Here is a 24,532-nt window from a genome sequence, read left to right on the forward strand (position 1 = left end):
GCACTGAGCTGTGGCTTGGACAGAGGTTGCTGGCCATGAGGAGCTCACAGGGGCAAGAGGGAGAGTCTGCAAATAGACACAGAGATACAGTGCAATGCAGACTTCCTAGGGCTTTGAGCAGCACACAGAGTGGGGTACCCAGCAGGGACTGGGTACCTTGACTTTCCCAGATTGTGGGATAAAGGTGTGTGAGAAAGGGCTCTTGGAAAGAAAAAAACTCTTGTTTTAAATACTGGTGGTAAGCAGACTTTAACAGAGCCAACTTGGGGAGGGTGAGAAGGGCACTCAGGAAATAGCACCACATGAGCAAAGACATGAAGGTTGAAAGATGTCAGGGTGTCTGCAGGCAGTCTAGGGAGTAGATGACCCTAGGGCAAGACAGAAAATGATCAATGGGCCAGTTCTCCAAGAGATAGACAGGGGAACTCTCACCTGGTAGAACATAACCTGCCCGCTGGCACTTGGACATTGCAAACAATTGGGACTGCCATGGCCAGCCTCACAAAGTTGGAGCTTACCTTGCCTTGTCCTGATTTTATTTCATATTCTTCTGCAACTCTTACCATGAAACTCCAGCCTGGCCTTACCCCAGCCTACAGCTGGGCATGTTATTTTTCTCCAAATGCACAACTGAGCAGGACTCTTTACTCGAGGAATGCAGGCTGCGGTCGTCTGAGCCGATGATGAAAGGGGCTATTTCTGCGCTGGGACATCAGCAGGCCTCTGGGTGCTAGTTCTCAGGCGCATACTATCATGTTTTTATTGTTTCCCTAAACAAATGCTTTCCTTTGCACCTTGAGATATTTTTATTTGAATCTAGATGCTATACTAGCTTTAGAAATCATTCTGGATTGAAGCTGGAATCATGGTCAGGGTCCAGTGAAGCAGAAAGCAATTTCTCACTCCCCAAGTTATCTATTACCCATGGCTGATCTGGATGTAAAAATAGCTGCTGAGGCTGTTTGTTTAATCTGACTGTTACTTGACACCACACGGGTGTTGCAGTGCACACTGTTTGCCTCTTCCCCACTGAGAATACCATTTGGTTTCCCCGGCTGGGTCTCTATTTAGGTATACTCCACGGACTTCCAGTGTCTTGCCAGTTTCTGATCACTGATTTTTCTCAGGTGGGCAGTTTTGGGGAAAAGAAGAGGTTTGGGTCTGGAATCTCATCTTTGGGCAGCCCAGCTAAAAATGGACAAAGTTTTGGCAGCTGGGCAGAACTGGGTTGCTGGAAAAGTCAGGGCTCTCTCTCATTGCTGAGGAGGCCTGAAGAGCAAGCAGCAGGACTCGCAGAAAGTAGAAGGTAGGAAACTGACTCTGGTTTTTCAGTGTGGGCAGGGAGGCGCAAGCTCCCACAGCAGGGCTTTTGCTTTGAGGCAGCAGGATTGGGGTTATAGTTCTGGGCCAGGGTGCTGTGCAGGGTAGTGTGAGTGCTGAGGGCCATATTGAGGGCTGCATTTCTCAGTGTGCTGGGTGTGCCGTGGGTATGTGACAGCTGTGTGGACCATGAGGGGTATGCCACACAGAGTACATATTATAGCCTGGTGTGACTTTTTCCTCATGTGCCTCTGTTAAGGCCCTCTGCTCCCACATGGATGAGTGGGCACATGCCTGTGGATGCGCGCAGGTTAGTGTGCTACCAAGTGAGGACGACCCCATGGCCACAAGTTCTATGGCAGGAGACTATGTTGTGTTCTCTAGCACTGAGTGGGGCAGGATCCTACCAGGTGTAACAAAGGACACTCGGTCATTTACATTCTGGCCGTGGACTCTGAGAATATGAGTGTCTTCATCACAGGGTCTCCACTGGACTGTGTGTTCCCCCACACCCTGGGGGTCTCCAAGCAGATTCCCACACAGGAGGTTGCGCCAAATCTAAAATCATATCTTTACTTTTTATTGTGTAAGAATTGATCATTGAGAGGAACAATATTGAATATATGGGGAAAGCTATATAGTCTTTAAAAATATATTATTTAGGACTTTAAAATACACGTGTGGATGTTGATAATGGAGGAGGCTATGCATATGAGAGTAGGGAGTATATGGGGAATTTTTGTTTTTCACCTAATGGCTCAATTTTGCTGTAAACCTAAAACTATTCTGGAAAATAATGACTATTTTTAACTAAATTATGTGCCATTTCTTCAATATATCTAACCCAATTGTAATAAACTCTATTTGAAGTATTTTTTAAAGTCCTTAAGTATAGAAATCCTAGAAAGGAGATTAAACAAAATGTTTGTGGTAAATGAGGTCCAACTTTCCAGTTTTTGAGTTCCCTTTACAACAGTGGTTGGTAAACCACAGCTGTGGGCTAAGTGCCTGATTTTGTAAATAAAGTTTTATTGGCACACAGCCACAGTCATTCATTTACATATTGTCTACGGCTACAATAGCCTAGACTATAAGGCAGTAAAAACAAATATTTTAATTTTCAGCACTTTACAGAAAAAGTTTCCTGACCCCTGCTTATACGACACTCCCTGAGATGCACCACTTTGGTACACACACACACACACACACGCACACACACACACACACTCACACAACGAAAGTTCTAGCAGTTAAAACAGACCCTTCAGGCCCTGGTTGGTATAGCTCAGTGGATTGAGCACAGGCCTGTGAACCAGAGGATTGCTATTTAATCCCCAGTCAGGGCACATGCCTGGGTTGCAGGCCAGTTCCCAGCAGGGGACACACAAGAGGCAACCATACATTGATATTTCTCTCCCTCTCTCTTTTCCTTCCACTCTAAGGATAAATAAATAAAATCTATTTTTTTTAAAAAAAAACCAGACCCTCCAGGACCAGTGGCTGGCTCTGGAGCACCCTACCGCCCCCTGGCTAGTTTTTCCAGTCTAACTGTTACAGGATATGTTTGGTTTGCCACTAGCGGGGACTTCGCTTTGCTGTGGAGTATGGCCTGGACTAAGCAGGGCAGATTATGCTTATCGGGGTGGTTTATAAATAGACATCTCCAGGTGACCTGAGTCCAGCATGCATCTGCCCCTGAATCTTTGGGAGGGGAACAATTGCACCTGCTCTCTGGTGACCAGAAAATCATTGGTCATTGGCATGAGAGCAACTGTGCCCACTGGGAGAAAAGGGGCTAGTGGAATGCTAGGTACTGGTAATAGAAGGGCTTGGATTCTACAGAAACCAGGGGACAGCAGTATGTGGAAGAGACAAGGAAGGTCAGAGGGGGCCACAGGCCCTCAGAAGTGTCTTGTTATTTTCCATTTCTTTGTTCCTGACCCTAAGGAAGCCCTAGAGACCCTTATAGAAAGGGGAAGCCCCACGTCTGGAAATAGCCCTGCTCCTCCAGACTGCCAAAAATCTCAGCACTGAAACCTGCTGGCCAATGGAGCCAGAGCCAGAGCCAGGCTCTCTTCTTTGTTGTCTCTTGGGATTTCACTCCATCTGTCCAGGGTTACTAGAGATGAAAAGGGCCTTAACGGAAGGTGGTCCTCGTGGAGACACACAGTGCAGCACTTCCCAGCAGGCTGCAATGGGTATTGGTTTTTCTTCCCATTTGTGGGTTTAAACTACATTTCACCAAATCCAGCCAATGCATGGCCCTATAACTCAATCTTATATTTCATTTACCTAGTTGGGAAACCTCCAAACACCTCTTAGTTACTACTTGTTTCCCAATGGTTGCATGACTCAAGTTGGTGAGGGTGGATGAAGAGCAGGGGACAAGATCAAGACAGATGGATCAAGACCCAAGAGCCCTGGCTGGTGTAGCTCAGTGGATTGAGGGCAGACCTGTGAACCAGAGGATCACGGTTCGATTCCCAGTCAGGGCATGTGCCTGGGTTGCAGGCCAGTTCCCAGCAGGGGATGCACTAGAGGCAGCCATACATTGATGTTTCTCTCCTTCCCCTCTAAAGATAAATAAATAAAATATTTTTTAAAAAGACTAAAAAATGGAGCATGTAAAGCACTACTGAGATGCATCATCCCCACTCTGGGATACTGGCATCCTTCTGGAACATTCTCTGAAGGGGCTGCATGTGTGAGTAATGCATGGCCTTCTGTGTCAAGGTAGAGGCAGAGCAGTTTCTCTGCCAACCTCAGTTCTCATGTGGAAGACTGAAGGCCACTTGCTGCCAAGTGCATTCCCTTGGGAACCTGTGTCATCAGCCTCACAAAGTTTGGGAATAGAGCTGAAGTGTTTGGAAATTGGACTAAATACAGGGTTCCAAGGACAAGAGAGTCCTTTGGATGCTCTGATCAGTCACTGCCTTGCTTCTCAACCCCTCTTATTTCGGGGAAAGAAAAAGTCATCTCTCAGGACCCTGGCCCTGGGTGAAGTAGACTGTATTGTGGGGACAACAGTGACATTTATGGATAGTCACTAAAGGCCTACCACTTCACAGACATTAATCACTAGGTCCTCATAGTGACCCCACAAGGCAGGTGCTTTTAGTAGTTTTCATTTTACAGATGAGGAAACCAAAACTCAAAGAGATTTTGTAATGTGCTTAGGGCCACTCTTAGCCAATACAGCCAGGAACCACACTCAAGGGGGTCTGGCTTTAGTCCATGCCCTTCACATAATGTTATACTGACCCATCTGGGAATTAGAAATGAAGCATGACAGCATTTAGTGAGCACCACTATGTGCTTTTTATACATGAGCTCATTTAAAGCATTCAGCAATCCTGTCAGTATGTTAGTACTGTTGTGGTAGATATGGGATTCCTTCCCTGCACTGTCTGCTTTAAAAACCCAAGGTCTCTAGTGGTGGAAGCATCCACTCATCAAATACTTACTCTGTGTAGGTCTCTTCTAGACCCTTAGCAATCCTTTATCTCCACTCTTCACAACCACCCAGGGAGGTCGGTATCATTGCAGATGAACATGAACAAGCATAGGCTCATAGAGGTGAAGTAATTTGTTGAGGTAAAATGGGGCTAGGAAATGGGAGCACTGGTCTGACTCTAAACTCCTGCTCTTTCCACCACCCTCACTCAGCAATCAGGTTGGACCCAGCTGTCTGGCTGTGCACAGACCAGCAGCCAAAGCCCTCTCACAGCTGCCTTTTAGCATGCCCTGCCTGGTAAGACCTCTCTCATTCCATCCTTGACCCTGCAGCACACATTGACTTCTGCTTGGTCTGTCCTTAGAGGCAATCATCTCTTGGAGTAGGCCAAATTTCTGATTCATCTTTGTGCCCCACATATGCATGGCCTTCCCAGAGCAGGCCCAGAACAAGGCAAACAGTGCAAACCACAGTGGTTGACAACCATTAGATCCAAGTGGCCCAAAGAGCCTGTGACCTATAAATACAACCTCCCAGAAAGTAGCACAGCCTCTCATCACTCAAAGCACAGGGTAGGGTGCTTTAAGTGTGGTTTCCACACAGCATCCCCAGCACCACAAGTGCCCCAACCTTCTGAGTGGTGTCTCTGGGGTAGGACCCAGTATGCTGTCTAACAAGCCCCCAGTGCCTTCTGAAAAGCAAGGATACTGCCTTCAGGAAGGGAAGGGGGACAAGGTTTTGACACGGTGGGAGCTCTCCAAGAAACTGATCTTTCATATCAACTCGAGTCACTGTTTTAAATAACTTTATCTATTAGAAAAACTACAGTTTAATTTTTAGAAAGATGACTTAAGTGGCCATGTCTGAGTTCTTTTCTTGCCTCTGTAAAACATTCCATGAGGGATTCCATGAAGAAGGCAGAATGTTACTCTGTGCCATGACCATGCCTCTCATGACAAGGAAGTTCTCTCTTTTCTTCCCTGACAGAGCTGGACTCACTGTGATGCTGTGACACTGGTTGGAGAAAGGGCAGCTATCCTTGACCAACTAGCTATCTCCCATCTACTTTCCAGCCTCCAGAGGGAACCAAAGAGACCAGGGATAGCCAGGCTCTGGTGTGTGTGTGTGTGTGTGTGTGTGTGTGTGTGTGTGTGTGTGTGTGTGTGGTTGTGGCTGTCCCCTATCCCAGATACTCTTACCTTCCTGGCCATCCAGGGACAGGAAAGAGTACCCTCCTGGAGACTCCCCACAAGACAGCCAGGTCTAACAAATGCCTTCTCTGGCTTTACTAAAGCAAATGCTCCTGGTGGGAAGAGGCAGGCCATGGAAGATGAAGAGATGCTATTTGTTTAACAAATGAATGGCCCTGTGCTAGGCCCAGGAATTGTGTGGTAACTGAGCACTAAACCAAAAACGCAAGGCCTGACCCGTGAGCCCACTGCCCAGGTATCTTCTCCCCTCTCTTATGTGAATCTGGTCAGAACATGCCAGTCACTGTGGTTGGGCCTCAGGCCTCCATTTCTCAATCAAAAACCCAGCACCACTATGAACAGCCCATCAGCAATTGAGCCTAATCAGGAATACCTAGAGTTTACTGATCTACAATAGTTCTTTTTCAAACCCCTTCACATCATAACTCATTATCGATTTCTGAAATCACTTACTAAATTGAAAGTATGGTTTTTTAAAGAAAGAACAGAATAGAACAGAAATATCAGACAGTACATACAAGCAGGGTAAGTTTTGCTCCATGAATTTTATATATATATATATATATATATATATATATATATATATATATATATATATATGAGACTCCTGGTAGAGCAGGGCCGAGAAGCTGGACAGTGCCAGGTCTAAGCTCATTCTGGTAGATGGAAGCATCCAGAGATAGTGATACTTCAGTCCATCTCACCATCAGGAGCTCAAAGACCTGACTCCTACAATGCCTGACCACCAGAAATTGATGAGACCACTGCCCAAATATTGTTATCAGCACAAATACAAGTATACTTCATGGGGGACCTCTGTTCACACCTCATCTCAACTCAGTCCTGGACACCAAGTCAGTAGAAGGAAATTCACCAATGCTACAAAGCAGGGCTTTTTCCCCAGAGAGCTAGTTGTAAACATTGCTCAGTGCCCCCACCCCATGTCTCCATGCCTTACTTATCCTCTTTTCTCCTGAAAGTGGGTTCCTCCAAGTTGTGTGATGCCGGATGCTAGCACCATCCTGTCCTAAGGAGCACTCAGTTGAATCAGACCCAGCCTCTCTTGTGCTGGTTTCCTGGCCTCTAACTGCAGACACAGCCCCAAGTCTGGGCAATGTTCAGAGGCTCCTGAGGAAACATCCCATTTTAACACAGCAGACCAGACTATGGCCCAGGCCATACATGGGAGTGAGGCTGGTCTGAGCCCCAGAAAGAAAGCATCCCTGCTCCTGACCTCTCTCCCAAGGGCAGAAGAACATCCACAGCCACTGTGACAACAACTCACAGCCAGCTCCATGGGCCCCGAAATCTCAGGCAAGCTGTTTTCTTCAGCCACATCCCTGGGAAATCCTACCTTCATATGTGCACCAGGTCTTGGAGGACCCTTGCACATGTATTCTGTTTCCTGAGCTGTAATATGGGGAAGGAAGGAATGAGCACAGGCATGTGCAACAATGGACCTGAGACCTGCCACCCCTTAGACACTAGATACATATCTGCTACTCTCTCCTGAAAGACCCCAACTAAGAAAGTCAATTTGCCATTTTATTGTTCATCTTCATAAAATTTAGGACATAGACAAGGATATTACCTCTGAAACATCAAGCAGGAGTGCTGTTGGCAATTACTCAGAGAGGTCAAGAGCCTGGCCCAAGACTGACCAACAGGGGACCAGGGTGAGGCTCAAGGTGGGGTAGGTTGGGGCTGGGTGGCGGAGCCTGCATGTGGGACCTCTGCACATTCACCAGATGGAACGGGCCATCCTTCACAGTTCACTGCAGTGAACAGCTCCTCCAGGCATGCCTGAGTCAATGACTCAAAAAACCACCCAGAAAGAGGAGTAAGAGAAATCAATTCCAATTTGTTAGGGCCTTCTGGGTGTGATAAAGCCAACCCCTGTCATCTCAACTGGCTTCCTGCTTTCTCTTTACTGATAAGTGAAAACATCATTCAATTAAGGTAATTAAATTCACCCAAAGAGCTTGGGCTCAAAAACCACACTACAAGCAAGTGGTCAAACCCAGCAGCAAAGCAAACCCCAATGGCTTCCTGCGCAGAGACAGGTCAGCCAAGAGAATTGAACCAACTCCTACAGAGCATCAGAGAGTTCTTTCCAGCTCTATATCAGGCACCTGGATGCCCCCAAGCACACCTCCCCAAGCAGGAGGGGCCCTGTACTTAACCGGCCTGATCAACAGTTTCGTTCCTATGGTTGTGAAGATATGAGCTGAGAAAATTGTTGGGCCATAAATAGAAATGAAAGCCCTCCTTTCCCCCACCTATCCTCAATTCTCACTTGAACTCTAGTTTATGAGCCCAAAACACACCCTTCTGCACCTTAGCCCATGACCAGAGGGTCAGAGTTTTACCTTGAAGAAGGTGCAGGGTGATCAAGTGCATTCCAGTCCCAATTCTCTTCTTTGCATGCTGTGTAACACTGAGCAATATTCTGTACCTTTCTTTGCTTATATTTATCCACCTAAAAATGATGACAATAAGGCCTAGTCCCACCACCTCATAGGGGTAATGAAAATTAAACAAGATAGTAGATGCTGAAGTATGTCCTGAATAGCAGGTTGATATGCAAACACAAGTCATCTCAGTATGCACTCTATAAATAATGAGTTTGTATTTTTAGTTTAAGTATGTGATGATTAATTTTAAAGATAACTCTAAAAAACGTATATTCTAATATTGCATGGACATAGGTCTGTCCAGAAACTATCCAGCCATACAATATAAAAAATGAAGACATCTATTGAAGAAAATATAAGAAACATTGTACATAGGACAATGACTCCTCTGTCTTCTTCAAAGTAGGCACTTTGGGACCTCACACAGTTTTCCCAATCACCATCAGCTGCCCCATCATATTTTCCTGAATCTTGTCCATGGTCTGAAATCTCTTCTTTTTCAAAGGTGATTTTAGTTTTGGGAAAAGCCAGAAGTCACAGGACACCAAGTGTTGGCTGTAGAGGGTCTGAGACACCTGGTGATTTGATGTCTTGCCAAAAAATTCTGCATGAGACATGATGCATCAGTGGGCACACTGTTGTGATGAAGCTGCCAATCACCAGTCCGCCATAGTTTCTGCCTTCTTAACCATCCAAATAGTTTCTGTGGAGGAATGTTCAAGCTTAATGAAAAATTTGATGCAGATTTGTTGCTCTACTCACTCACTCATTTTGAATGCAATGGCCAAACAGTGCACATGCCCACTCAAGGGCATCTACCACCCCCACTGACCAGCACAGTGAAGTCATTGTTCACACATGTGCATTCCAGTCCACTCTCCTTGGCTGCTGGGTTATATCCATGTCACACACACCTTTCTCATTTTATTAACAATGACTGGACTTTTTCCAGACAGGCCTCTTATACTAAAAAAGTTTGTTGATATGGAACATTCTCTTCACCTCTCTGAAGCTCCGTTGTCATCTCAGAAATTAAGCTGATAGTTCACATCCACATGGATGATTATTATGTTGAAGCTGGGGCCTCCTAGATTCACCAATTAGGACTCTGGTTCTGTGGGCCTGTCACAGCTCCTCAGTCTTGGGGCTTGGATGAGTGGCTGTACATGGAGATCTAAATTGGGGTCCCTAGGGGGTGACATGGACAAGTCTCTTCTCCTTGCTACTTCCTGTCCTCACAGCCTGGGGCAGAGCAACAGAACTGGGGCTGTGTGAACTCTCAGCCCTGAGCCAGCTGCTGTCTGGGAGCCCCAAGTGAGACAAATAGAACATGGGGTAGCAGAGTTTGTAGCCTTCCATTTGCACACCACACTTGCAGCAAACCTCTGTCATCACATCCTTGGGGCCCAAGAAGCACACTCAGCAAGGTAGTCTGAAAACACTGATCAATGCCTACCACACACCAGACATCCTGTCAGTCAAAGATAATCAAGACTGGACATCTCATTTCCAGGAGCTCAAAGCCTTCTTGGAAAAACAGATTCACTGCAGACAAAGTGCAGAAATGCAATACAGGTGATTTTTTTTAAGGATCCACAAGAAATAGTAGAACTTAAGAGAAAGTGATAAACTGTTTGTGACAAGGGAACAGAGAGACACATTCCAGGCAGAGGGACTACCACTCCAAGGAGCCATGCCAAGACCCACCTGGGCCTGTAGTTTCCTCATCCAGTGTACCATAGGCCTAGAGGGAGGAAGAATGTGGGGAGACATCCAGCTTCACCCCCCGCAAGGTCATGTTGAGGGCCATGCAGAGGCATTTTTAAAGGGCTAGGAGAGGGAGAGAGGGAACATTGTTTCTGCAAAATGCAGTATATTCCATTCCATATAGTTCAACGGCATCATGTGATATGACATGGAAAAATCATCACATGAGAAGATATTGTAGAAGGTACAATTTAGTAGTAGCTATAAAGAGGATATTTCATTGCTCATTGTGAGAAAAAGCTGACTTACGCAGTTGCTCACTCAGATTTACTTTATTTGACATATTTTGATTCAAATAGATGATCCTGGCAATGGAGAGGAGACAGATGGATCAGATGGGGGAGACAGAGAGAAGAAGTCATAAATTCCTAAAATCCCCCAAAAATGGCTTATGGGAAGGTCATGGCTTCTATTTTAGATGTGAGTTTGTGAAGCTGTGAGACACAGGTATGCAGGTCTCCAGTGGGCAGTGTGAGATTGGGCCTGGAGCCTAGACCAGTGGCTTGGCTGCACATGCCATCAGTGTAACTGCTCCCTGTGACCACAGGTGAAATTGTCCCTGTGGAGACCATAGGTGGGGAAGAGAAGTAGTCCTGGGGCTGAGAGCAGAAGAAATCCAACCATCCAGGAAAGGAAAACAAGAGGCTGAACATTCAGGTGGGGCAGGGAGAAGACTGTGTATCCCACAGGTCAAGGTAGGAGAGCCTCTCAAGAAGACAGTAGCCAATAGTCATGATTGCAGCTTAGAAGCTAAGTCAGATGAAGAGCAAAGATTACTTGTTAGCAGATCCCATAGGGTAGGGGAAGCAAAATGAGTTCAGGAAATATTAGGAGATAAGGAGGAGATAAGAAGCATTTAAAAACAAACTATTCTGAAGGCCAAAGATGTGAATAGGAACTTACCAGGCCATGGTTCAATATTCATTTTTGTGTCTATGTATTCACTAGGACAGATTCCAGACCTTTTTTATAACATAACTCAGTAATATGCAATTTTTGCTCATTTATATCTCTTGAGGGTAACCACATCCTTTTACCTGAGAAGAGCTCTATGAGCCAGACTTTTCACCAATTCAGCTGGCTTCCTTCAAATGACCCAAAGCAGTGAACAAGACAGTTCTGTGCTGACCTCTGAAAAATGCATGCCAGCAACAATGACAGGGAGTTCATGAACCCAAGCACAGGTAGGTCCCCTAAATGTTCACAAATAAAAGTCGCTACATCCTTCTGTGCCTGTCTCATCCTTCTAATGTTAGACATGGATTAATATCATTCTCATCCCTAAATTATACCTCTGTGGAGCTGTAGGAAGTGAAGTGGACTCACTATTCAGTGACACAAATTGGTCACTCTGAATTTTTCAGATGGCCTGAAGACCCAAGGCCAGAGGTCCCTCTCAGTAGAATTTTTTCTTCTTTCTTATTCCTTCTTTTCTGTGTCTTTTTTGCCCTTTAGAAAAATTTATGATAAATATATACACTTCAGAGTATCACCACATATTTATTTGTCTTCTGTATGGGTGTGTTTGGCACACAGAGGCACATAAGGTACATTTTCTGAATTTAAAGAATTTTCTTTCTATTTGAGATAAAGAAGCAATCATCAATTTCTAGACATATGATATATATTTATGACATATAATCTACTGAGAAAGTAAACCTAGCTGCCCTGGGAACATGAAGGAGAGCCCGGGAGTCAGGGACAGGCCAATTGGATGGTGGTGACACAAAGCAACTTTGTGAGTCTCAAATGAAATGTACTCAACCAATTTTAGTTATCATGATTGCGAATACTAGTAATGAACTACTGTGGACTAGATGAATATTCAGGAACTGCAAAATAAGGGAGGTCTTGTGATCTGCCTTTAAAATGTGTGTAGTGGATTTAATGACTTTACACTTTATCCTCAGAACTCTTAAAACTCTCCTGGGCAGCTTTTTGGTTATTTTAGCTGTCAAAATAGATAGTCAAGATTCCTGCCAACAATAAATTGAACACAGTGCTACTGCTAGACATGTGGATTTAAGTTTAGCTGCTCTGATTTCCTTTATTGCAAAACCAGAGTTACTAATTCACATGGGAAAAAAAAGGGCATCTAGTCGGGTATGACTAGTGAAAACATTTCTCAACTGGGCCAATCACATTAGAAATCTTAAAAGCTTAAAGCAGGTTCCTGAAGATTTCTTGGACCATAGACAATATTAAGAAATCTTGGAAAGAATAAAAATTGGCCCCAGACCTGGCTGGTGTAGCTCAGTGCATTGAGCATGGGCTGCGAACCAAAAGGTCACCAGTTTGATCCCAATCAAGGCACATCCCTGAGTTGCAGGCCAGGTTCCCAGTGGGGACCACATGAGAGGCAACCACACATTGATATTTCCCTCCCTCTCTTTCTCCCTCCCTTCCCCTCTCTCTAAAAATGAATAAATAAAATCTTTTTAAAAAATTGGCCCCATATTGGTTTTCACTGAAAATGACTATGCTTGCAATTTTGTTGAGTTCAAGTATTGATTTTTAAAAAATGAAGGCTGAATTTAAAGTCATTACTGTTACTGTATTACTGATATTTAAAGTCAGTATTTAAGAATATGTTCAGCTTTTGCATTGAACAAGTTCTTGGCCCTTTGGTCAGTTGCATTTCACTGAAATTATTTTTCCTCTTTTTTTCTAGATGGGCAGTAATGACAGAAAACATAAGCATGAAAAGAAGTTTTAAAACTATAGGTCCTAAAACCCAGCAAGGTAGGTACCAGCAGCCCTCGCTGCTATAACAGGTATGGAACCACCAACTAGAAACACCTTTAGTTGTTCATGGGGGACTGGGGGGGATGGGGAAGGGATGATGAGGCCAACTTAACAACTATCCCAGCTGAACCCAGGTAAATCAAGTCGCAATTGAAGAAATTATTTGAATAAATCTATAAATAGGGCAGTCTCTCTTTTTCCTGAAGCAGAAGGAATGTGGTGACTTTCCAAGTCTCCAAATATCAGTGAACATTCTGCATTACTGTCTGGAATTGTAGGGTTCTTTGATCAAGCAAGACAGAAACAGATGCTGGACAAATTAAGCAAAAATTGGTAAATATTCCAAGGAAACTGTAGCCCTTGTAGACTAAAGAAGAAGGTTGAAGTTCTAGGTGGAGAAAGGGCAAAGAGGGAGCTCTGACACTGCAAAGGATACCTGAGCATGTTTCTAGCCTTGCGTCACTCAAGGACAAATGAAAGGTGGGCCTAATCTGGGTCTCACATCTGCACTTGGCCCAAGGTAGTCTCAGCTAGCAACTTGACTTTTAACCTCGCCAAAACTGAATCCTATAGAGAGAGGAATTTCTCCAAAAGGTATAGAGTGTTTTTTTACTCAGAGAAAAGGGATAGAAGCTAAGTATGCAAAAGAAATAAATATCTGCCGACAGTAGGGGATATTTCACTGGGGAAGGTGTTTACTTTATTCTAAGATTCTAAATTCAGATCTCCAACTATCTTATTTTCATCTTAATGTAGAAGTGTAGAAACCCCAGTATTACTGACTTCAGCTATTTCCCAGGATCAAAACCTCAGCATTCAGAACAACAGAAGACACCTGGAAGGACCTATATCAGCAGGACCACAAGGAGCCTAAAATTTAACTGACATTGGCTAAAGACACTAAGGTTCCCCACCCCACTCCTATAACACAAATTCTAGAGGGAGATGGCTGTAGCATGGACTCACAGCTCATCTGTGCCATCGAGGACCAAGGAAAGCTCTTCTGTCCACATTGCCATCTTCAGTCAATTGGCCTTAGCAGTCACTGATCATCCCTCAAGTTGCATAGTGAATGCCTCAGTGTCATGAGTTGAACTGTATCCCCCCAAAATTTATATGGGAAAGTCCTAATCCCCAGTAGCTCAGAATGTAATCTTTGGAAATAGGATTTAAGTGCAAATAGTTAAGATGAGGTCATTAGGGTGGGCTGTAATCCAATAGGACTTATGTCCTCATTAAGAGGAGAAATTTGGACATGAGATAAACTCAGAGGAAGATCATGTGAAGAGACACAGGGAGAAGATGGTGCATCTATAAGCCAAGGAGAGAGGCCTGGAATAAATCCTTCCCTCACAGCCCTCAGAAGGAACCCCTCCTGCTGATACCTCAATTTGAGACATCTAGACTGCAGAACTGTGAGAGAATACATTTGTGCTGCTTTAGCCACTCAGTGTGTGGCACTCTGTTATAGCAGCCCATGCCAAAATTACACTCAATTCAGTCTTGGTGTCTGCATCAAAGTGGGAGGAAAAGTACCAACAGGGGACAGCAGAGATCACTCCTCTGATCAGAATGCATGGATTTTCTTAGGTATCCCAATACTTCTATCCCTGTACCAGAGCTTCCCCCGAGTCTGGCCACACTAGTTGCATGGGATCCTAAGAACATGAGTGGTTAAGAGAGGAAGTGGGGGAAGGAGCGAAATTAGCCAGCCAGCAAGATCTGAGGCAGACACTGTCCCTTTTCAACATAGCCTTCTAAGAGGCAGGCACTGTGCCTTCTAGAGAGCAAGCAGCCCTGACCTTCAAGGCAGGACTAAGGAGTATGTGATAGAGGCTTTCCTAGAGTAGGTCAATGGCTCCTTGTCACCTCATTCTGTTTGCCAGAACTCTGAGTCCTTTTAATTAGCAGCCTCTGCTCATTTATTTCATTCATAAAGCAAGTTGGTCAGCCCACAAATCCAATTGGAAACTCTGTGCTATGGTCAACAGAGAGTAAACAACAAACCCCAAGGACTACTGTCCTACAGTACTGAAACACAGCACTGCTAGCACAGTAGCACTGGGATTGTTCACATTCTCGAGTGTGGAACGAGGACTGAATTGGGACTTCTGCCACATGAGCCAGCCCTGCCTCCCACCCCCTAAAGCCATGACTGTATTATTACTCTGCCTGCTGCTGATGTGAACGGGCCACCACCTCCACAGTGCTCCACCTGTCTGCTGAAGACACAGCACCTGCCACATGATTGCTGTCCCAAATGCCCACCACTCAGGCCCACTCTAGATTCTAAACTTGCTGTTTTGTCTATTTTTTATGTACTGATTTACTTATTCCCTGCTCTAAGCCTAGCCTATTCTAGGCATTGAAGGTCATGGTGGTCAGGGTCCCAGCACAAAGCAGCATCATCATACAGGACCCAAAAGGGAATTAATGTACCACCTCAAACCCATTAAGATGGTTATATAAAAAAAAACAGAAAATAATAAGTGATATCAAGGATTTGGAGAAATTGGAAACTTTGTGCACTCTGGTAGAATATAAAATGATACAGCTGCTATGAAAAATTATATGATGGTTTCTTCAAAAATAAAAAATAGAATTGCCATATGGCCCAGCAATTCTACCTCTGGGTTTCGAGCCTGAGAAAATTAAAAACAGGATCTGGAACAGATATTTGAACATCAACGTTTATAGCACACTATTCACAATAGGCAAAATGTGGGAGCAACCTAAGGGATCATTGACAGATGGATGAGTAAGCAAAATGCAGTACTTACATAGAATGAAATATTATCCACCCTTAAAAAGGAAGAAAATTCTTACACATGCTATAGCATGGATGAACCTTGAGGACATTATGCACAGTGAAATAAACCAATAGCAAAGAGAAAAATACCATATGATTCCACTTTCAGGAAATACCTAGAATAGTCAAATTCATACAGGCAGAGAGTAGAATGGTGGTTTCAGAGGCTAGCAGGAAGAGAACAGTGTGTTATTGTTTAATAGGTACAGAGCTTAGTTTTGCAAGCTAAAAAAGAGGTGGATGGTGGTAATGTTTGTACAACAATATGAATATACTTAACACTACTAAACTGTATACTTAAAATGGTTAAGCTGGTAAATTTTATGTAGTGTATATTTCACTGTGATTTTAAACATAAAAAATAGAATATAATGAAGGGGCTATGATGGAAGTTTAGGCAGAATTAGGGAAACTGCAGATGTGGAGTCACTCAGAAAGAGTGGGGACATCTTCCTGCAGCCCCAGAGGCAAGGGAGAATCCCTTCCCCTCCAAGATCCTGCTGGCACCTTCCCAGCAGGAAGGTGGGAAGAGCCACACCCAAGGGCAAAGCAGAGAGTGAGGGAGTGCAGGAAAGGTAGATTCTGGAGGACTGTGCCCTCTTTCGTGGCTGTGGGACAAGGGTAATCAGTGATCAGACAGCTTAACGGCTCCTAAGCTCCAGGTTCTTACAGTCTAATGATGGAATAGGCAACAATAAAGTAAATTTAATTTTAGATCATGCTCAGTACAATGAAGAAAATAAACCAGCCACTGTGAGATAAAGAATGAGGGGGGAATACCCCCACAGAATGCCAGAGAAGATGTCTCTGTGTAAATGACATACCTGAACTTTAGGCACTATATTAATAGGGTCCTCCAAAGGAACAGAAACCATAAAATAAGTACATACACAATCATGTGCCTCTTAATGATGGGGATACATTCTGAGAAATGGGTCCTTAGGCAATTTTGTCATTATATGAACATCATCAAGTGCACTTACCCAAACCTAGATGGCACATCCTACTACACACCCAGGCCATATGATATAGTCTATTGCTTCTAGGCTATGAGCCTATACAACATGTCACTATACAAAACAACACAAAATTAAATCAAGCACAAAAGAAGACAATGCAGACAAGAGACTTGGTAAAAATTGATGTATGAGGTTGCTGCTATTTTACAGCAAACTTTTTTATATGTAGAAAATAATTCAAAATAACAATAAAAAGTACCGTAACTATGTAAACCAGTAACACAGCCATTTATTATCATTATCAAGTATTACATACTGTACATAATTGTATGTGTTATATTTTCATATGACTGGCAGTGCAGCAGGTTTGTTTATACCTATATTACCACAACCATGAGTATGCATTGTGTTACAACATTGTGATGGCTATGACATCACTATAGGAATTTTTGAGCTCCATTGTAATATCATGGAACCACCATCATATATGCAATCAGTTATTGGCCAAAATATCATTAGAGAGAGATTTATTTTAAGGAACTGGTTCACGCAGTTGTGGGGCTGGCAAGCCCAATATCTGCAGTGCAGGCCAGTAGGCTGGGCACCCAAGGAGCTGATGTTGCAGCTCCAGTCCAAAATCTGAAGGTAGAATTCTCTCTTTCTTGGGGGGGGGGGGGTCTCGGTCTTTTCGACACAATCCACCCACATTAAGGAGGGCAATCTACTTTACACAAAGTCTATTGATTTAAATGTTAATTATGTCTAAAAAATAGACCTGTCAAAGCAACATCTAGACTGGCATTTGAGCAATAATGGGACACCAGGGCCCAGCCAAGTTGACACATAAAATTAACCATCACAAGCACCATTACCCACCTGGACCAGTGTGTAATTCTTATATGGGCCACTAAGTTAGATATCTTGTTCACGTTCTGCTCTTCTTCCTTTTGCAGAGAAAAAATTCCCACTCTGCAACTGCATCGGATCTATGGGAAGTTCTAATTTTGTGGAAAGAGGGCTACATTTAACCCTTCCAGAATCATTACCCACAGGTGCTCACTGACTGAGCAGGGACAGGCTTCCTAGCCATTGGACGATGCAAGGGAACAAGAAGTACATGGATGGGTTCAGTGACTCCTCAAGCATCGGCAGTGTGCTAGATGATGCAGACAGGGAGGTGAGCAGCCTCACCGACCGGGCATTTCGGAGTTTGTGTATCTCAGAAGACACATCTTTCAGTGACTCTGACCTGGCTCTGTCCCCAGATATCAGCCATCAGGTGTTTGGAAATTTTCAACAGGGAACAGTGAGCCACACCCATAGAAAAAGCAGCATTTGGAGCCAGTTACCCTCGCAAGGCACAGAGCATGCAGGCTGGGCAGCTACGTTCCAACAGCTACCTAAATATGTTCAAGGTGAGGAAAAGTATCCCAAAAGCAGCCCCACACTGACACCAGCCCAGAGGAGACAGGAGGTGCCAGTTTCTGGCCCAAGGAACAGCAACAAGCCTATTTCCAAAGTGTCCTCATTAATTAAATCTTTTGACAGGACTGAGAGCCAACAATGTAATAGCAGGCTTCCTACAAACAAGCCTCCAGCTATCAAAAATCCCCCTCAATTTGCTCCTCTTCCAGAAAGTGGTGTCAACTTCTGCTTTGATTCTGCCTTTTTGACTGTGAGGAGGGTACCTGCAGAAGTCTCCAGCACCCATCAGAATAGCCACCAGCCCTGTAGAAAGAATGGAGGGCAAGAGTCCCCCAAAAGTCCTGAAATGGCCTGTCAGGGCTCTAGTAGCTTCTTCCCAACACCTGAAAACATAGCCAACTCATTGGAGTCCAAGTTCCCCTCTCCACCCCAAAAACCAGCCATGGGAGAGCCTGGAAGAAGCAAGGAGTGGGCTCGCAAAGGCACCTTCCTTCACAGTGAAAACAGTGCTTTCAAGTCATGGAGCACCCACCAACCAAGGCTGCTGGAGAGAAAGGATCCTACTGAGGCTGTCCCTGAAAACAAATCACCCAAACATTATGAGGATACACCCTTATTAAGAGAGTCCCAGGCTCCTGAGCACAAAGTCTCTCCCTGCCAACTCCATGGCAACTGTGGTCAAGAAAAGAACAGGCTGACAGCAGGATCTCTCTCTACATCTGGACCCTGGAGATCTAGGGACCCAGGAGTTCAAGTATTCCTTATGGAGGAAAAAGCTTCCAACTCAAAACCTGACCTGGTGAAGTCAACCCAGCCCCCATGGAGAAAACCAAAGACTTGCAAAGGAGGAAAAGAAAGTGCACAAGATGCTTCAGAAGAGAAGCAGAACAATGGGAGAGGCCCAGCCTTGTATACAAAGCACAATCCCCAAGGGCAATTTCCAGGAAATGATGGTCTTGACAATGCTGTGGACCCCAATGACTGTTATAATCCTCCTTTTAACATCAGTGAGCTTTTGACCCCCATTATATCCACCAAACATGTCCTGAATTCATCCAACAGCCCACCAGTGGAGATAACCCCATTACCCCCAGGGCAGCAGAATGGATATCAAGAGAAGGAGCCCCATGAGTGTCCATCTCAGGAAAGCTACAAATCCAAAGCCCCTAGCCTGCTATTCAACCTCAAGGATGTGCGTAAGCATGTTAAGAGCACATACAGTAGTCCCTCACCTCTCTTAAAAAGCCTTGATGAGAAAACCAGAGACAAGCAAGAACCTGTGATCAATGGCATCCTTCTTAATGGGCTTGAGGAAAGCTCCCCAAAGGAGCTTTCTAAGGAGAGACCAGCTGACCCTCCTTCTCTATCGAACATCAGTACCCAGAAGGACCCTAAAACTGATCCTGGTGAAACCTCTGCAGACAACTATCTAACCCTTAGCTCACCTCCAGCTATAACCAAACCCCCATTCTGTGTCAATGGGGAGGCTGCTGACCAGGACAACTATGAGAAGGATGCCACTGAAGAAGATTCAGATTTGGGTGCTGACAGGTCCATCTGGTGTCCAGACTTCAGAGAACACTGCCTGTCCCTGAAGCTTTGCAGCAGAGAGCCTGAGGTAGAGAGGCCTGAGGAGCAACTGAAGACTGCCAGCCTAGAGAATGGGTTTTCCAGATCTGTCTCTCAAGAGACAGAATCTGAGAGAGAGGAAGGACTTCGGAATCTAAATTTCAGCCAGAAATTCTCCCCAGGGCCCCTTTCTCCCGAGGAGGAAGATGTGTTTTACAGTGACAGCCAGTCTGATTTTATGCCAGGCCTCAAAAGTAAGGCCAAATTCAGCACCAGCTCTTCAGATCAGTCCTTTGCCTCATTTGAGGATCAGCAAAAGATGTGTTTTACTGAGAGCCAGTGGGAAGACAGGAGGAATGACATGAGTACCTGTGACAGTCAGAAGGATAAGAAAGAGAAAGTTCTGGGCAAAGATGAGCTACAGTACTCTGCCCTCGGTAATGGGCAAACATGCATGGAGAAGCAGAGCAAGGAGGGTGCATTGCAAGGAGAGGAGGAAAGTGTGTCTGGAGGAAGATCCAGGAAGCCATTGAGGGAGGAAGCTAGTTTCAGAGGCACTTGGATTGGGGGAAGTAAGGATGCAGCCCTCTCACATGCCAAAGACCTTACCCCCTCAACATCTTCCACTTCAAACAAGCACATACTGTTTGCAATCAAAGACAACACCCTCAGGGCTACCCCTGTGATAAAACCCATCATGCTGCCCCTTCTGAGGGCCTTGTCCTCAGAGGATCCACTGGGCTGTAGTCACAAAGAAGAGGAATTGTCAAGGCCAGGCTTGGGAGATGATGCTGGTCTTTGTGCCCCCAGGAGCCAGGAAAAGCCCAGCACCCTGACACCCACTGTCTGCATGAAGGGCCCACACTTAAAGCATGTGGCCTGCAAGGGCACAGAGGAAAACAGGTGGGTGTCCAGTGTGGGCAAGAAGGAGACAAAGGGGAATGTCTCATCTATTCTACTTGCAGCAGAGGGTGAAGGACTGAAGCCGCCCCCAGATACCACATGGAAAGTTGTGATGATTGATGGCAAGAGCAATTCCATAGACCAGGGGAAGCTGGAGGCTCCAAAGTGCATCCCCATGATCTCTTTGCCTAAAAGTGACTTACAAGACCAGCCACCCCCACAGCAGCTGGGGACCTCTTGGGAAGAACAGACACAAGATTTCAAAGGTCACTTTTTGTCTACACCCAAAGCAGGGCCCGTAGGGAAAAAACTGGCCCCTGGTGAGATGGCAATTTCCCCCAACACCAGCTCCCTGGAGGAGAGCAGCGCATACTCCCCTGCCACCAGCAGTGTTTGGGATGATGCTTCTCAGGGCCCCAGTGAACTGGGCCTGATGACAGGGGAGCCTTCCCATGCCAGCCCCTGGGCCAACTGCAGCCCTGCTAGGGTTGCCCGCAGGGAGGACCTGACACATGCTTTCACGTGGGAAGCCAGTTCCGACCCCCAGAATGAGCCATCAGCAGAAAACCTCAGGACACTCTCTCCAAGAGGTTCATTGCTAGACACGGCCACCAGCTCAGCCGTCCTCCCTGAAAAAGCAGAGCCTTCTGCTCACCTAGAAAGAATGGCAGCCAAGCCACCAGCGGTCCCACCCAAAACAGAAAAGGCCCTGAGGAGGGCAAAGAAGCTGGCAAGCAAGAGGAGAAAGACTGACCAGGCACAGGAAATGCATGGCAAACCCCAGGAGGAAAAGCCCTCCCTGGAAGGCTCAGAGCACAGGCCCTGGTCCCCTGGAGAGAGGCTACTACCCAGGTTCCCTGCGATCCGTGCCCTGCCCCCTCCTCTGCACCGCCACTCAGTGTCCACCTTCTCAGAGCAAGTCAGGAGGCAGCCTGGGGAGCCCCAGTCCTTCATGCCCCTACTCCCTTACCCTGCCAGCCAGAAGGTCCTCCAAGACCCCAAATCCGGAGAGTATTTTGTCTTCGATCTGCCACTTCAGGTGAAAATCAAAACCTTCTATGACCCAGAGACAGGCAAATATGTCAAGGTTCCCATCCCATCTTCTGAGGAGGGGTCCCCCGAGTCACCCCTGCCAGATGTGCATGCTACCCCCTACATAATATACCCCAGCATCCGGCCCCTGTCTGCAACTGCCTTGATGCCACTGCGCTGCTCTTCTCAGCTCTCTGCCCCCACCTTTCTTAGGCAGGGCCCTGGTACCACTGAGGCAGACTGCTCTGGGCCCCAGAGTACCTACAATGCTGACCCTCAACCAACCCCTGGGCCTCATGGCAACCACACCCAGCACACTGCAGGCCAGGCTGCCAGTGAGCCTCCCCAGATTCCAGGGGAGGAGGGGGTAGACGCTCCAACCCTAGCCATCATCTCCACCAATGATCTAGAGGACTTTGCCACAGAAGGAATTTCTTGAGTTACAGCAGACTAACACCTCCACGATAAACCCAGAAAAGCTTAGTTCCCCCTCCCCCAGAACAATCAATTGCTATGCTCACATACACATACTACATACTTAGCCATTTAAGATCCTTAAAGCCTCAAAGGAAGTGAAGATCCTGACAACATGCCACCTCAAGTGCACCCCTATAGCTCCCCTCCCTGGAAAGGCACTGCTGGCATGACCTGGCCCTTCCAAGCCCCTTTCTGGCCTCCAGATCTGCTCCACTCCTTTTCCCTTCTCCTCCCTTCCTCTGTCTTTCTCCTCTGTCCCTGCCACTAAGGTGGATCCATCTGACTCCTCAGGGCTATGCAGCTCCAACACCTGGCCCACTCCTTCTCAAGGACAGGGTAAGGCCCCCAGAAACATTGCACTGAACCCTGTAGGTCAAATAGACCACTCAGCACAACCCCTCGGTGTCAGACATGGCACCAAGGATGACTTCACACTATTACTCTGACATAGCAGCCATTACCAACTCAGCTCAAGTGGAAGTGGCTGAGGACTGACATAAGGCAATATGGCAGAAATGTTTATCTGAAAGGATGGGTTTTCTTTACTGAGAAAACTTTCCCCTGAAAGCTGTTTCCTGATAAAGAAGAGGCTACCCTTTAAAAAGTGAAACGAGTTTATAGATGTGGTTCTGTCACTGGACTCCTGTCTCTTCTGTGGATAGTGGTGGGTCTCAGCTGCTGAGTAAAGGGCTACCTGCCCTCCAGGGCCTCCTTCTTAGCCTACAGACCATGTGTGATCTTCATATGTGAACAGATCAGCAGTTCTGGCATCCCCTGCAGTCCCATGACCTTCCTTGACCCTTCAACCCCTGCCTATGCCTTCTTGGGGCCAGGATCTCCACTGCTGCTAGGAGGCAAAGAGGAGAAGGACCCAAGGCAGCCACTGAGGATAGCCTGGTACCTGATTCAGGCCCTGATTATTCCTACTTAGTGACCATTAGCTATGTTCTATGCTGAGAAGGGAGTTGTATTTGGGGATTTGTAGGAAAGTGTCTGAATCAACCCAAGAGAGCAGAGTATAACACAACCACCTCTGCACCTCCAAGAGCAGTGCAGGTGTGTGAAGAGAGACCCACTGTGGGCAACCATTCTGGGAGGGAAACCAGGCCAGTCCTCATGGCCTATTGCTGGGGGCTTCCTCAGAAGCCCCATCATTCTTGTGACTTGGGAGAGATAGGGACGAAAGTGCCTTCTTCCTTGTTTAAAAGGGCAACTGTGGAGGGGACCACACAAAATGTGTTCTCCTTGGGTGGGTTTTTGGGTTTTATTTCAGTTTGGTTTGGATTTTGGAGAGGGGCCATTTTGTACAGTTGCTGTTTCCAGGCTGGAAATATGAAGAGGCATCCAGCTCAGCAAGTCCCTGAACCGTACAAACACAAGTACTTGAACATTTTCCAAGTTTGTGATTTGGATTCAGGATTTTATACCTGTTTCTTATCTCAACAAATGTGGTCTCACCTTAATTTCATTGTGAAAATACCACACAAATACCCCAGCCTGCTGCCATAATCTGTGTCTACACCTGGTGAGTCAGCTAAATGATGAGTCGGAGTGCAAGGAGACATGCCATTGTTGCCCATGAAGCCTGGATCTGACAAGTCACACACACACACCCGGGTGCAAATAAAGAGAACAAAGTTGTGATCTCAGCTCTGCCACCAAATCGCCAAGTGTCCTCTTCACCTATTTTCATCTTACTGAAATAAGAAAAGTAATCTCTCATTTTAAAATTCTCAAGGCCAAGGAAGATAATTGCCTTGACAAAAGAAATATCCCTCAGTTAAAAATAACCATGTCCCCACAAGGCAAAATACATGTTACATAAGGGAAGCTTATATTAAGGAAGTAGTAATCTGTCTTAAAAGTAATATAACCAAGGCTATTGATGGAACTGAAAACATAAATGTAGGCATTTGGACATCAAGGTCAACTTCTCAATTCTCTTAAGCCCTGTGGTTGCAAAGGAGGAGAAGGGCATCTGGTAGAATGCAACATCTATTCACATCAGAGAGTAAGGACACCTGGTTCCCCAGCAAGGCAGCTAGAAGGAAGGTCTCTTACTTATAGCAAAGTGTTATGTCTCTACATTCCTAAGAAGCAGGTAACTTTACCTTCAGGGGACAAAAGTCAGAGGAGACCAACTCATTTGCAAATAATCCTCTCCTCTTTCTCTTACAAACATTTTCAGAGTCCCTGATCTGTGGCAGGCACTTTACCAGGCACTAAAGATATACCATGATAATAAGACCTGGTCTCTGCACTCAGGGAATTAAAATCTAACAAAGAAGAAAATCCATTCACTCCCATGTGCTAAGTTATTTAATAGGCTGGTTTGAGGAGCACATAACACAGCCTGAAAGGAAAGGAGGCTTTGTACAGTAGATGGTACCAAAGCTGAGTCAGAAATACAAAAAAAGTGCGTCAGTTTATGAAGAAACCAGAATTTT

The 24,532-nt window shown here is 45.6% G+C and overlaps 1 protein-coding gene across 4 annotated transcripts; it reads left to right on the forward strand.

The window, feature by feature from the left end:
- Window positions 1-1,005: 1,005 nt before the first annotated feature.
- On the forward strand, window positions 1,006-23,734 carry CUNH10orf71 (chromosome unknown C10orf71 homolog). 4 transcript variants are annotated; one of them, XM_053667371.1, is made up of 5 exons: window positions 1,006-1,306; window positions 7,557-7,661; window positions 11,185-11,350; window positions 12,838-12,908; window positions 17,633-23,734. In XM_053667371.1, exon 5 carries the CDS (start codon window positions 17,776-17,778, stop codon window positions 22,045-22,047), a length of 4,272 nt encoding a protein of 1,423 aa, XP_053523346.1. In that variant the 5' UTR covers window positions 1,006-1,306; window positions 7,557-7,661; window positions 11,185-11,350; window positions 12,838-12,908; window positions 17,633-17,775; the 3' UTR covers window positions 22,048-23,734. The 4 variants fall into 4 exon arrangements, with proteins under 4 accessions (XP_053523346.1, XP_053523345.1, XP_037011190.2 ...); XM_053667370.1 differs by lacking the exon at window positions 7,557-7,661; XM_053667372.1 differs by lacking the exons at window positions 1,006-1,306; window positions 7,557-7,661 and adding an exon at window positions 8,706-9,974.
- The last annotated feature ends 798 nt before the right edge of the window (window positions 23,735-24,532 follow it).

Source organism: Artibeus jamaicensis, unplaced genomic scaffold (genome assembly GCF_021234435.1).
Source record: "Artibeus jamaicensis isolate MK-2021 breed Jamaican fruit bat unplaced genomic scaffold, CSHL_Jam_final contig_468, whole genome shotgun sequence".
NCBI classification, from domain to species: domain Eukaryota; kingdom Metazoa; phylum Chordata; class Mammalia; order Chiroptera; family Phyllostomidae; genus Artibeus; species Artibeus jamaicensis.